A 14882-nucleotide genomic window follows, 5' to 3' on the forward strand; every position below is an offset into this window, starting at 1 on the left:
ACGTAAGGCATCGACCACGGCCTAGTCGGCCGGGATCGGGTCTTACAGATTATGCCATTCCGCGCTGTACGAAGAGGAGCGAGCAATGCTCACAAGAATAGTAACTGAGGAAGAGATTCGAGATGCATTATTCAAGAAGCCAAGAAACAAATTGCATGGGCCACATGGTTTTAGCACGGAGTTCTTCAAATCATCTTGGAGCATCATTGCCAAAGATTTCACAAAGGTTGTTCAGTCTTTCTTCAGCAAAGGATTTCTACCTAAGGGTCTAAATGCAACAATCTTGGCTCTTATACCGAAGAAGGACTCGGCGCAGGAGATGAGAGACTACAGACCAATCTCCTGCTGCAATGTTCTCTACAAGGTAATATCAAAGATCCTAGCTAACAGGTTAAAAGGTACACTCCCACAGTGTATATCTTACAACCAATCAGCCATTTTTAAAGATCGTTTGCTGGTGAAAAATCTGCTCCTTGCCACAGAGATTGTGAAAGACTATCACAAGGAAGATGTTTCGCCAAGATTCGCCATGAAAATCGATCTTGCCGAAGCTTTTGATTCGGTTCACTGGCCCTTCCTTTTGAACACTCTCAAAGCTTTAAACATGCCAGAAGAGTTCATCCACTGGATTAAGTTATATGTCTGCACGGCTTCTTTCTCAGTGCAAGTAAATGGAGAACTTGCAAGGTTTTATCAGAGCAAGTGAGGTCTGCGACAAGGCTGTGCACTATCCCCTTATCTGCATATGATATGCATTAATGTGTTATCCTATATGCTGGATAGGGCAGTGGCTCGAAATCTTTTTGGCTACCATCCAAGATGCAAAAATATCTTGCTAACACACTTGTGTTTTGCTGATGATTTGCTAGTCTTTACTGATGGAACTAAGCGGTCTGTCGAAGGTGTGCTAAAAGTGTTCAACGAGTTTGCTGCCATCTCAGGCTTGAACATCAGCTTAGAGAAATCTACTCGCTACATAGCGGGTATATCGGAAGATACAGAAAGGGAAATTCTTAGCAGTTTTCAACTTGCGTCTGGCAAGCTGCATGTTCGCTACTTGGGCCTTCCTCTACTAACCAAGCGCATGACGGTCTGTGACTAACTGCCTCTAGCAGAGAAAATCAGAAAACAAATGTGTTTCTGGACAGGAAGGTTTCTATCGCACGCAGTCAGGCAGGCTACAACTCATTAGTTCGGTGATAACAAGCCTCGCTAATTTTTGGTTATCTGCATTCCGGTTACCGGGAAGCTGTTTGAAGGAAATAGAGCGACTGTGTTCTGCTTTTCTTTGGTCAGAGCCCGAGCTTAAAACCACTAAGGCAAAAGTCAGTTGGAAAAACATTGCTTACCAAAAGATGAGGGAGGTTTGGGGCTGAGGCCACTGAAAGAGATCAATGTAGTGCATTGTCTGAAACTCATTTGGAGACTGTTCTCCTCTAAGACTTCTTTATGGGTTCGATGGATACACTGCTATCTGATTCGTAAAGGGTCTTTCTGGTCAATGAAAGAAAGCAGTCAGTCGGGTTCTTGGATGTGAAGAAAGCTTCTCAATCTCAGGGATCTTGCAAAGGGTTTTATCAGAATGGAAGTACGAAATGGGGAACACACTTCATTCTGGTAGGATGAATGGCCTCGCCTTGGAAGACTGAAGAGTGTTTTGGGAGATAGAGGTCTTATTGACTTAGGCATTACTGATCATGCTACTATCGCGGAAGTCATGACAACTCTTAGACACAGAAGGCACAGGTTGAGCATTCTAAATGAGGTAGAGGAAGAACTAAGACAACTCAGGCTCAACGCTACACAGGAGGATGACTCTCCTCTTTGGAAACAAGCTGAGGAGAAATATGTAACAAAGTTCTCAACAAAAAAGACATGGGAGGAACTTAGAGACACCCACCAGGAATGAACTTGGAGCAAGGGAGTTTGGTTCTCTCAGTCAACACCAAAATATGCTTTTCTTTTCTGGGTAGTCATGCGAGGCAGGTTGCAAACAGCTGACAGAATGCAACAATGGAACAACGCAATAGACGCGACCTGCGTGTTATGTAACGAAGAGCAAGAGACTTGTGGCCATTTGTTCTTCAGTTGCCGGTTCTCAGAGCAGATATGGAAAAAAATAGTAGAAGGGCTCTTGCAGAATGACGACTGGAGTGTACTCAAGGTGCTCCTCTCAAACCCGAGGCTAAACCCGACGAAGTCTTTTCTCTTTCGATATGCTCTGCATGTAACAATGCATACAGTGTGGAAAGAGCGAAATGCACGACGACATGGGGAAGAGCCGAAAAATATCAGTTGTCTGGTCAGGTTTGTGGACAAGACGATGAGACTCAAATTGCTAGCAGTAAAAGGAAAGGGCCAGCAGTATCTTGAAGAAGGTTTAGTCACATGGTTTGGGGCACAAGTAACTCATGATGACGCTGGATAATTCCTTTTATTTTAGCATGGTGTTTTTGATCCTTTACACAAAGAAAAAATAGATGCACCTGATGTACATAAAGTTTTGATTGAATAAATTTTACATTCATTCAAAAAAAAACAATGTGTTTAAGTGAGTTATTCATTTTGTCAATACCATAATAGTAAATAAACATTCAAAGTATAATTATTTTGTTGAAATTATAAATTTTTGAAAAACCAAAAATTTGGAATTTTTTAATAGATTAATTTATATATTATTTAACATCAAAAGTTTGTAGTATTTTGAAATGCATTGTAAATAAAAAGAATAATATTTTAAAAGTAAACATAATAAATAGTAGTTTGAAAGAATTCCATGATAAATAAAGAATTTTGTGTCAATATATACGAATAATATAGCTGGATCTATAGTATGTGTAGTTTCTGTTTGTCAACAATTTATTACAAATGACAGATTAACTATTACCATTATTAAGAACAAGAATGCATAGTTGTATTTTATAAAATATAAAGTTATACAGGTACTTATAATTGGAAAACCATATTTTTTAAAAGTTTAGAAATTTCTAACCCACGCGCCCCCAACCTGCGAAAAAAAGGCGAAACCCTAATCAAACTTTCGACGTGAAATTCGGCGAGCTCGTGGTGAATCGTCTCAAATAGAGAAGCTCCAGCGTCCTCTCGTCTTCTCTCCACCAACCCTTCTCTTGCTCTCACCATGGAATCTGGGATTGAAGCTCCTCTATCTTCGTCACCTACATCAAAATCGAATGATGGCTCAGGCCTTGTCGTCGACTCTCTATCTCTGTCTCCGTCGTCAGCCATGTCGTCTCCTGCTCTGCTGACCGCGTCGACTCTAACTGAAACGATCAATGGTGGCTCTCTGTCTCTACCCTCGTCGACCTTGGAGGCGTCAGTCTCTTTGTCTACGCCAGATTCAGTTTCCCAAGTCCAAGCCATTGATTCTCCTCTAGGCTCAGATAAAGCTCTGGCTCAAGCTACTGACTCTCTCTCTCTCTCTCTGTCGACTGATAAGGAGTCCTAGGCGAGAGGCATGGAGGGAGACTTTTTTCGGAGCAAACTTAGCACTTAGAGCGATTTAGGCATATTTCCGTTTTTGTTATTTCGAGCTGCGACTCAATCAGGTTTAGCCGTCTTAGGGTTGCTAGAACTAGGAATCTCGCCGACAGCTCTCAAGCCCAGGCTTATACCTTGTTGTAACGCTCAAACACGGATTCGGAATAAGATCTATTTTGCTCTCTTTTTACGATTTTTGTACTTTGTTGTTGATATCTCGTGTTCTGATTGCTTAGCGTGTGGTATTAACAGATCTCCGGGACCTCTTGGAAATTAGGGCTTTCCTAGTTTCCTAATTTAAACGGAAATCGACAGCGCAAATTTCGGTTCCCACAACAAGGATGAGTATATCATACGCAAGTTCCATACATGTTCTCTACCGCCAGGTGGTTTGGTTCATGCGGTGGTAAATAGAATATGGGGAAGAAGCTGTAAGAAAATTGGTGAATCATCCTTCATGTTTCATATCCCTCACGAACCTACTCGTCATTGGTCCATCAAGCAATACCAACACCGAGGTCCTCAGATCTTTCGTTGTTGGTCCTTTAACCACAGCTACTAACCATTGTGTATTTGAGAGTCTTTCTCGTTCTACAATGGTAGGAGATGGGGATGAAGTTGAGATTGAGATTGAGCCTTCAAGCTCGTTCAGCTAGACTAGAAGTGGGAAAGAATCAAAACCTCCTATCAAGTACGAAAATATGGAATGGAAAACAGTGCGAGGGAGAGGGAAGTGTGGTCGTTGTGGCCGTGGCTGTATCATTAGTTATTGTCTTTTGTAGCCTTGTTTTATCTAATCTCTACCTTTGTTGGCTTATTGGTTTGAGATTCTATCATCCATGAAACTTGTTTCATGTACACTTTTCCAAACTATAAGACCATATCTTGTAATGTTTTATGTTTTGATTTGAAAGTCTTTGTTCAAAAAAAAAAACCATATTTTAATTCATTTGAACGAACTTTAACGTTGACAAAAAAAAAAAAAGAACGAACTTTAACAAAATTATTAATAATTCGGACGTTACTGTACATATTGCGGCTTTTGTTCGCAAGCGTCTGATTAGAAGGCACTATTTTCTGTCATCATGAGGAACTTTGCATAATCCTTTTTCCTGACAGTGGTGGACTCGGCGAGAGACATTTGGTCATACATACATAAAAACGTGCGTCCTATTTCTAATTTTATAAGACGGGTACTAGTGCATCAGATACTTCCACATCACACTGCCAATCGACCAGCCTTTGGTACTTTTTTTAATATGTTGAAATGGTTTTAATATTTTACATTAACAGTAAAAAAACTAGAGCCTTATCAAAAAAAAAAACACTAGAGCAAGAGAGAACCTTATCTGAGTAAATAATGATTATAAGCCAAAATTCGAAAAGTTGTCAATGTAATGACAGTAAAATGTGAAAATTCAGAGGTAATATACAAAGATCCAGACTGTCCAACCAACAACCATTCTCGCTCGCCAATGTGCAAGCATAACTAGGTCTAGTGGCGGAGCCGGCCACATTTTTAACAGGATCAATTTGATTTCAGCCATATGTTATAGGCCTGGAATTTATTATCCGAGATCCGGATTTGATCCGAGATCCGCTCCGGATCCGCTCCGAAAATAGAATATTCGGGGTGCCCGGATCCGTATCCGGATACTAAAATCTTGGATCCGTGCAAACCGAATCCGGATCCGGATATCTTAATTTTTAGGTCTGGATATCCGGATCCGGATCCGTATTTTTAAAATACACTAAATTTTTAAATTTTATTAATATTTATATTTGATATATTAATATTTATACATGAATTAATCTTATAATATTGTATTTTAGTTTTTACAATATTATAAACATATATAAATATATTTATAAATATTTAATTTATATATTATATTAAAAAAATAGTATTTTTTGTTAAAAAAAATATTTTTAATTATTTTGACGGATCCGGATCCGGATATCCGCGGATAATAGAATATCGAGACGGATATCCGAAACCCGGATATCCGGAAACCACGAATCCGGATCCGGATATTAAATCCATGGATCCGACGGATCCGGATCTGGATCCGGATACCCTAAATTTTCCGGAGATCCGGATCCGTCCCAAGGCTAATATGTTATAGTAATCACATTTGTTTTAGTGGCAGCTCCTCCACTGACTAGGCAGCACCAATGCTAAGGTGTTGTTCGTTTGCTCACCCAGGTGATCCATCTGGGTGAAGATGCAAATCAATGTTCGTGTTGTACATTATAATGTTACATCCAGATAGATCACCCAACTGAATTTTTAAAAACTCATCTCAAATTCTCACCTAAACGAAGGTGAGTCTTGATGGTGCATCTGGATGCAGATGCATCTAGTTCAGTCCAAAATGATAAATGACAAAAATAACCTTTCAAAATCAAAATATTATTTTCAAAACAAAATTCTATTTTTTGCATATATATTTTTTCTGCCATAACTGAAAAGTGCATTTTCTCGCCAAAACTAAAAAAAAAACTATCTCGCCAAAACCGAAAAAATGTGTTTTTCCGCAAAAAAAAACGTAAAAACTCACATTTCCATAAAAACGCACTTTTCGGCCAAACTAGTAAAATCGCACTTTTCGGTCAAAAAGGTAAAAACGTACTTTCCCGTCTAAACTGTAAAAATGCATTTTTCCGCCAAAACACAAAACCGCAAAAAATGCATTTTCCCGCCAAAACTGGAAAACCGCATTTCCCGCCAAAACAGGAAAAACACATTTCCCGCTAAAACCGCAAAACGCATTTCCCAGCCAAAACCGCAAAAACGCATTTTCCCGCCAAACCGCAAAAACGCATGTTCCTGCCAAAACCGCAAAAACGATTTTTTTCCGCCAAACCCCGCAAAAACACATTTTTCGTCAAAAACACATTTTCCGCCAAAACCGCAAAAACATATTTTTCCCGCTAAAACCGCAAAAACCCATTTTCCAGCCAAAACCGCAAAAACGCACTTTCTCGTCAAATCCGCAAAAATGTATTTTCTCGTCAAAACCACAAAATGCACTTTTTCGTCAAAAACACATTTTGCCTTAAAAACTGCAAAAATATTTTCGCCAAAGCCATAAAAATGCTATTTTCCGCCAAAACGTAAAAAAATAATATTTTTATTACTAAGTCCACCTGGATGGAGATACAAGTTAAAAATGAAAAACAAACGAACATAGTTGCATTAAGATAATTCATCTGGATGCATAGACGAAATGAAGAAATGAACCACATCCAGATAGAGCATCTGGATAAAACACTCAGATAGACCATCTGGATGCATCTTCCAGATGTACAAACGAACAAGCCCTAACTCGACCAGACCGCCAACCAAAGCGGTGTGGTTTGGTACAAACTAGTTTGGAAAGTAGTTTAAGACACTTCAAAGATGCATAAACTATATATCGTGCTAAATAAACAGCCAAAAAAATATTTTAAGTAAGATTTCGGCAAAAACTCTGAATGCTAGCGTGCCAAAAAGCAAAAGGAGAAAATCACTATTTGAATAGCTTTTCTCACCATACTGCGATCCTCGTACATACCATATTGATTTTATTCACAAATCAGGTTCTTCATTCTGAAAAAAAAAACATAATCATGTACCACCACACCATTCATGAAGGATGCTGCTAATTATATAATCTGAAATAAAATTGTGTCAACCGGCATACACATCAAATAAACGAAGTAACCTAAATTTTACCTACCATATTCAAAGACCTAAAACACACCCGCTGACGCCGATAATTTTTCTTGAATAAATGAAAGCACATGTTGTACGAAAATCCAATAAACGTACTTTGCATAGAATGCACTGAGAGCACCATTATCTAAAGAAACCCATTAGTGTTTTTTAATGATTATTTAAGTATATAAATGTACTTAAGTGGATTTAAGTATATAAATGTACTTAAGTGGATTTAAGAACTCTCGTTAAAAACTATCCGATTTTGTGTCTGCAATGGTAGTTTCTTAATAAATGTTTCTTTAAAAAAAATTCATTTTTTTGTAAGATAAAAAAAAATTTATTAAATAAAACATATTAAAAATAACATTTTAAACATAGATTTTAAAATAAAAACATAAAAACAAAGATTAGTAAAATAAACGATAATAATTTGAAATAACCATCTGAGCTCAGTTGTTGTCTTCATCACGTCCAAATTTACGCCATATATATTTGACCAAATCAGTTTTTAGTTGTAGATGCATTTGTCTATCACAAATTCTAGTTCGAACACCCATCATATTGGCGATATTCGTATGCATATCTGTAGAAAAATCGAGATCGACATGTGAACTTCCGGTGTCTTCTCCTTGTTGGAACTCTGATACATCAAATTGAGTGTATTCATCTCGTTCGTCTTCTACTATCATATTATAGAGTATGATACATGCTCTCATAATCTTCTCAATTTTGACTTTATCCCAAAAAAGTGTTGGATTTTTTACAATGGCAAAGCGAGCTTGCAAGACTCCAAAAACATGCTCGGCATCTTTTCGGACAACTTCTTGACGTTGAGCAAATAAAACTGCTTTCGGGCCTTGTGGTATTGTAATAGATTAGATAAAAGTTGCCCATTTCGGATAAATACCATCGGTGAGATAGTAAGCCATATGATACTCTCTTCCATTGACAGAGTAAGTGACTTGCGGAGCTTGACCCTTTATTATATCATCCAAAACAGGTGAGCGGTCAAGAACATTGATATAATTTAAGGTACCTGGAGGACCAAAAAATGCATGTCATATCTAGAGATCATATGAAGCAACCGCCTCTAAAACGATTGTTGGTTTACCCGAACCACGAGAATATTGCTCTTTCCAAGCGGTGGGACAATTCTTCCACTCCCAATGCATACAATCGATGTTTCCTATCATCCCGGGAAATCCACGATGCTCTCCAATATCAAGTAGACGTTGAAGATCAGCCGGTGTTGGTCTTCTTAGGTACTCATCACCGAATAAATTAATTATTCCTTCCACACATGCCCGAGTTGTAGTTTCCCCGAGCCGGAGTTATTCGTCGACCGTATCAGCCGCAGTACCATAAGCCAAGACACGAATGGTTGTTGTACACTTTTGGAGTCTAGAGAGACCAAGCCTTCCAAGACCATCTTTCTTTTGGAGAAAGAATTGAACTCCGTTGGAAAGTCGATCAACAATGTGCATGAACAATAACTTGTCCATTCTAAAACGTCGTCGGAAAATTTTCAGGATACGTTGGAGTTTCACTGAAATAATCATTCCAAAAACGTATATAACTGGCTTCTCGATTTCTTTCGATATAAACTCGTTTTTTTTTCTTTCTTTCCTCTCATCTTCTTGACCACCGTATTGAATAGAAAAATTCTCAAATGTTTGATCAAAATGTTGATCAAAATATTGATCAAATATATCATCAATTGATCCTTCAAAAGTGTTTTGAGAAGAAGATGTCATATGTGTTTAGATGTGGTTTACTTATACTTTGTGAATAAGATTTGATTTGTTAGAGAATAAGAAGGAGAATAACAATAAGACATAAGCTGAATACAAAGGTTGGGAGTAAAAGTTTTGTAAAATGGAAAACAAGAATGCCAATTGGAATAAAAGAGAAGCTGTTGAATGGTTCAAGAGAAGCCTTTATAAGACTTAAAAATAAGACACACGGGACTTTACATGACCATTGCCTTCCAGTCCGTGACACATAAATCAAATACATTAAACAATCAAACAAGAGCTCATTTCAGTCTGTGATCAAACAAGACTTCAAACAAGAAGTCCACTCCCACGTCCGTGACTCGTGTTCTCACTTCAAACAAGACTTCCACTCCCAAGTCTGTGATCAAACAAGACTTCAGAGACAAGGATAATAGAAGACTTCCACACCCAAGTTCCGTCTTGTGTCATGTTACCTGCTGAGAAAAAAAGAGTGTATATGAAACATAAACTTAAACAGAGACAAGAACAAGAGGATTAAATCCATTATAGAACAACACCACACAAGAAACTTAAAAGTAGTTAAGAACAAGACACTTAATTCCATTACAACTTAAATCCATTACAGAACATCATCACACAAGATACATAAATATGAAACAGAACAACTTAACCGGAGACCACAAAAACAGAACAAGAACAAGAAACATAGTATGAAACATAGACACTCGTTTTCAACATGCCACACTAATTAGCCAACATTTCCGTAATTAACTTCTTCTTTAGAGATTCTTCTTCTTCAGATAATGGCTCTGTTTTCGCAATGAGTCTGTCTAGCAGACCCATCTTGGACAGTGTTTCCTTGCCTCCCAAGTCTTTCTCTTTGATAGACCACATGGTCTGAAACTCGGAGAGAGCCTTGCCATCCACTATAGTTCTCTTACTACTTGCTCCTTTAGCTGCCTTAACACCAAGAGGACGTTTGGTTGGTGGATCATCTAGATTGATAGTTGCTTGAGAGCTTGAAGATTGTGAACCATCCTCACACCTTCTCTTTTTACCGCTACCATCAAGCTTAGTAGTTGTAAGTTCACACCATTTCTGGTCATTGCACAACTCCTCCCATGCATGGTGAAGGTTGAATTTGATCTTGTGATCGTTGTAGAATATTTCGTGTGCAAGTTTAACAACATCACCGTCGTTCTGACCACTTGTTTTATGTCTTGTTGCAGCCTCATAGGAGCCACAAAACTTGGAAACAAGATCGGTAATCTTCTGCCACCTTTGCTTACACTGAATAGCCTCTCGCTTTTCACCGTTTACAACCTTTGGTGAGGCTGCATAGTAAGCTGCTATTTGTATCCAAAAAGCACCCGCCTTTTGCTCATTGCCAACCACGGGATCCTTGCTCATGTTCAACCATGAGCTTATGAGCACTATGTCCTCTGTGGGAGTCCATTTCTTCCTTTCTTTGCGCTCGGTAGGTGTGTCTTCAACGAAACTTGAAGTTGCAGTACACTGACTACTAAAGACAGGGAGTTGTGAAAAACCCTCATAACGAAATGGCTCTTGTTGACTGCTCAAAAGGTCAACAAAACTCGTGGTCTGATGACTATATGGATTCGTAGAATCCATATCATAATGAATAGATAAAGAAGAAGTAATCTGAAAGAAGCGAGAAAGAAGAAGTAATGTGAAGAAGAGATAAAGAAGTAGTAATGTGAAGAAGAGAGAAAGAAAAAGATCCGAGTTTAATAGAAGAGAAGAAAAAGAAGCATTCATCACACGTGTCCAAAAGAAGCATTCAACTTTACTCTTGGAGTTGAGCTGAGTTAAGATGAGTTGACATGAATCTACCATATTTATTACATTACACACAGTCCTAATGTTAAACTAAAACAAGCATTGATCACACGCGTTTTAACTAACCCTAACCTACTTCTAACAAGCATTTATTAACCGCCTCTATCAACTACCATCCACACTAAAGTAATAAAGGAAAATGCAAGACTTGAAGAAGACTAAAGTTTGGCAAATTTACCTCACCGAGAGGCTCCGGTAGTGGTTTCTTCTCCAGGACAGGTGATGTGTTTTATCTTGTGCCACAGCAAGCTCAACCACCAATAGAGGACTCACAAAAGAATGAAGACATTAAAAGGAATTAATGAACATAATGAATAATCTATGTACAAGGTTAAGTTAAAGAGAGAGATCTTATAAGTGACAAAATCAGGTAGATGATCACTAAATTCTACGAGTAGATGATCGTAAGAGCTTCAAGATGATGCTATTCTATTATGCAAATACACACACGAATAGACAAGCGAAACAGAACAAGCATAAGAGCTTCAATATGATGATATTCTATTAGGCAAATACACACACGAATAGAAGCCTTGCAGAACTATCAAGACATTTAAAAAGAATTACTTAACAGAGATCCTTCACTGGAACAACTCATTACACAAAGCTCTTAACTTGATGCCAGCCTCTCTAAGTATAATTTATGACATATACATTCTTCAACAAAAGTCAGTTAACCCAAAAACGAAGATACATCTCAATCAATTTAAACCTCCCACAAGACTAAATCAGTTAATTTGCAACAAAACAACCCGCTCCTAATAAAGCCTCCAACAAGACTAAAGCATGAATCTTTACCTCGGCAAAGGCCTCAAGATCCACAAAAACGCAAGGATCCCCTGAACAAACCCACCTGCAACGAACAAAACATCACAAACCCCCTTGTTCAAAACCCAGAAACTGAATCGTCTACACAAAAGCAATTAAAAAAAACGAATCTACCAAAAAAGGAAAAATTGAATCTTATGTTGATGAAATTGCGGTGTCGATGGGAAGCAAACAGACAAAAAGGAAGATCAGGGATTCTGGTTCTAGTTCTGGAGAAGACTAGAGTTTTGGGAGTGAAGCTGGAGAAGGAGCGTGGAGATCGAGTTTGGGCTGGCAGAATAGCTAGAGAAGAAGGCGATGAGATTGATGCGGAGGATGGCATCGCTCACTACGGATCAGACACGTCGTCCTTCGGAGAACACGAGAGAAGAGAGAAGGCGGAGAAGACGAAGAAAGAAAGAGAGGAAGAAAAAAAAACATTAATAAATCTTCCTATCATGGTTAGCTGACACGTGCACATAAAACCTCTTTTGTAAGCGGTTCCGAAAATCCCACATTAATGATTGGTTACATGCAATTTATTTTCTTTTGATTAAATTAAATGGTCCATTAATTTTAAAAACCCACACGAGAAACCGGAATAATGGTGCTCATGACGCATATACATCCACAATAAATAAATGTTGGTCAAACATCAAAAACAATTAAAGCTCTAAAGTCCACATAAATATAAATGTGGAGTATATATATAAGGTAGCAGAGGATTCGTGACAGAAGGATGATTTTGCTTTACGCTTGAAAACGATAACTTTCACCAAAATGCTTCTTTTTAAAAATAAGAAACAAAAAATGGGAACGCTGGAAGGGTATCATCGTATTTTTAGCCAAAACATATTATATTGTGTATATCTTCTTAAGAGGAATAAATATACACAATATCTCTGATACGCAATGGATATGGAGAGTTTAAATAATAAGTAATGTGATTAACAAGGGTAGTTGCAGTGTGAGCAGGTGCACATCAAAAGCTGGTATCCCACGGGCGACCATAACAAGACCAATGGCTGAGATTTGATCACTTATCTGTCATGTATCCGAATATTAGGACACGATTGGGCTTCCACGTCCACAAACGTCAAATAGATGTATCCTTAGTGTTGTGAGATCATAAATTCTTAAAGGCAAATGTGGATAGGGACATATTTTCACTTTTATTTCTATGCAATTTGGTCGGTTTGACATTTTTATGTACATTACCTCTTTTTGTTTAACGCTGATATTTGATGGCCGGAAGGGTGAATTTGCCTAAATTTTTATTTTTTCCCCTAAGGGGACACAAGCTGAGGCTAAGCCCAAAAAAAAATTTTAACTAAATTTCATAGAAAAACAAATTTAGGTTAAAAATGTAATTCCTGACAGCTGCATTATTTGGTCCTCTTAATAGTTTATATATTAAAAGAATGGTCCTAAGAGAACCATTTGTTTCTTTAAGGCACCATCCTCCACAATATAAAAAGCTAACGAGTAAACAATAGAAGAAATTGAAATATAGGACATAACCACAAAATCCTAGGGAGATCTGGCATTATTGAAGCTCAAAGTGTCAAACTATGGATCCTTATAAGAATCCTAATCCGAAAGGGTACCAGCGACAGAGACCATTTGGCTCAGCCGGCGAAGGTGGCAGCAGCGGCGGCTCCGATATGCCCCATGATATAGATGACAATAAGAAGAAGAAGAAGCTTCTTCACCGCGACATCGAACGCCAGAGAAGACAAGAAATGGCTACACTGTATGCTTCCCTTCGTAGTCACCTACCTCTCCAATACATTAAGGTTCATATTCTTACTCACTATTTCTCAAATTTTATTATTTTCTTAATATATTCATTTGTCCGAACAAGAAACAAGATTTGGTGGGATTTGTTTTCTAGGGTTATGAACATGTCTTTTTCTTGATTTTTTTTAGGGGAAGAGAGCTGTTGCGGATCATGTAAATGCAGCGGTTGGTTTCATTAAGGACACAGAAACACGGATTAAAGAACTCAGTGCAAGAAGAGACGAGCTAAGCAGAGAACAAACATGTCAGAGATCGGATCCTGACCTAGCAAGAACTGGATTCGAGTTAGGCAAATCGGATCCGGCGAGTTTGATTGTGCAGCCATGCGTGAACGGTTTCGAAGTGGCGGTGAGCAGCAACTCTTCAGGTCCTGACGCTTTGCCACTTTCAAGAGTGCTTGAGGCACTTCAGGAGTTAGGGCTTGAAGTCATCAACTCTCTCACCACACGAGTAAATGAAAGGCTCATGCACACTATTCAAGTCGAGGTATGGTTATATGCCATGTCAACTGCACTTAGTCTAGGGTTTTCACTATATATGTATATAACTATATTCGATACAGGTTAATACTTTCGGATGCTTGGACTTAGCTTGGTTGCAGCAGAAGCTAGTCGAGGACTTGATCCTTTCGCCGGGGTACTAATAACTAAGAAACATAACATATTTAGTTTTAAAAACTTCTTCATCGTATGATCTCTTTTCCAAGTACTCGTTTTTGTTGTTGTTATATGTATGTGGTTTGAATTTTAACCAAATAAAAATCCATTTCATATTTATTTCTCTTTTTAGATTTGGTATTAATATAAGCAAAGTGTTTTGTAGATACTCTATTTTCGTTGCTCCAATAGGTTATATATTCTCTTGCTCATGAACTTTATATGTATATATATATATATATATAAAATTTTGACATGCATTCTAGCTAGGGTACCAATGAAACACAAATATATGCTATATACGTTCGATATGGCATATATTTTTCATGCATTTCACAACATAAGTATAGTTTATATTCTAACTAATTTCATGGTATGCTAAATGCAGAAATATCTAAAGCTATCTTGAAACTTCATCTTGTGAGCGGGCCTTGAAATCTATTCGTGGATGGAGGCGTAGTTTCGGTTTAACCAAATTCAAGTGTGTGATTTTGTTATGTTTCAAAAGAGTTTAGTGGTAGCTAGGTCATAAAGTTCACCATCATTCACTCCCCCCACCGTAAAGACCAAGGGTTTGATGTTTGCAACATTGCATTTTACTCACCATCTCAGGTTTTTGTGTGTTTGCTTTACATTTTGCTTCTATTTATTACCTCCAAATTTCAGCTATCGTGTTTCCCTTTCATTATAATGTTTTGTATCATTCCATAGCTATTTTTTTTTTATTTTTTTTGTAAAAAAGCTTTCATATTAAATGCATAGAAAAGGGTACAAGTATGAGTTTTCACTCATAAGTTTTGGAAAGTTTGGAACAAGAAGAGA

At 37.9% G+C, this 14882-nt stretch overlaps 2 protein-coding genes across 2 annotated transcripts; one reads left to right on the top strand and one right to left on the bottom strand.

Annotated features, from left to right (window-relative positions):
- Positions 1 to 9681: 9681 nt before the first annotated feature.
- Positions 9682 to 10569, bottom strand: LOC106308778 (glutathione S-transferase T3-like). The gene has a single exon (XM_013745901.1). The coding sequence runs from the start codon at positions 10567 to 10569 to the stop codon at positions 9682 to 9684; it is 888 nt and encodes a 295-aa protein (XP_013601355.1).
- A 2564-nt stretch (positions 10570 to 13133) lies between these two features.
- On the top strand, positions 13134 to 14488 carry LOC106311271 (transcription factor bHLH126-like). Its single transcript, XM_013748482.1, has 4 exons — positions 13134 to 13400; positions 13534 to 13890; positions 13967 to 14040; positions 14449 to 14488. Exons 1-4 carry the CDS (start codon positions 13176 to 13178, stop codon positions 14456 to 14458), a joined length of 666 nt encoding a protein of 221 aa, XP_013603936.1. The 5' UTR covers positions 13134 to 13175; the 3' UTR covers positions 14459 to 14488.
- The last annotated feature ends 394 nt before the right edge of the window (positions 14489 to 14882 follow it).

This window comes from Brassica oleracea, chromosome C8, assembly GCF_000695525.1.
Source record: "Brassica oleracea var. oleracea cultivar TO1000 chromosome C8, BOL, whole genome shotgun sequence".
Taxonomy (NCBI): Eukaryota; Viridiplantae; Streptophyta; class Magnoliopsida; order Brassicales; family Brassicaceae; genus Brassica; species Brassica oleracea.

What these genes read in the sequence shown, in the direction of transcription:
- LOC106311271 (XM_013748482.1), top strand. Translation starts at nt 13,176, where the DNA reads ATGGATCCTTATAAGAATCCTAATCCGAAAGGGTACCAGCGACAGAGA. An exon ending in TACCTCTCCAATACATTAAG is followed by an intron (nt 13,401 to 13,533) that starts GTTCATATTCTT and finishes GATTTTTTTTAG; the next exon opens with GGGAAGAGAGCTGTTGCGGA. An exon ending in TGCACACTATTCAAGTCGAG is followed by an intron (nt 13,891 to 13,966) that starts GTATGGTTATAT and finishes TATTCGATACAG; the next exon opens with GTTAATACTTTCGGATGCTT.
- LOC106308778 (XM_013745901.1), bottom strand. Translation starts at nt 10,569, where the DNA reads ATGGATTCTACGAATCCATATAGTCATCAGACCACGAGTTTTGTTGAC.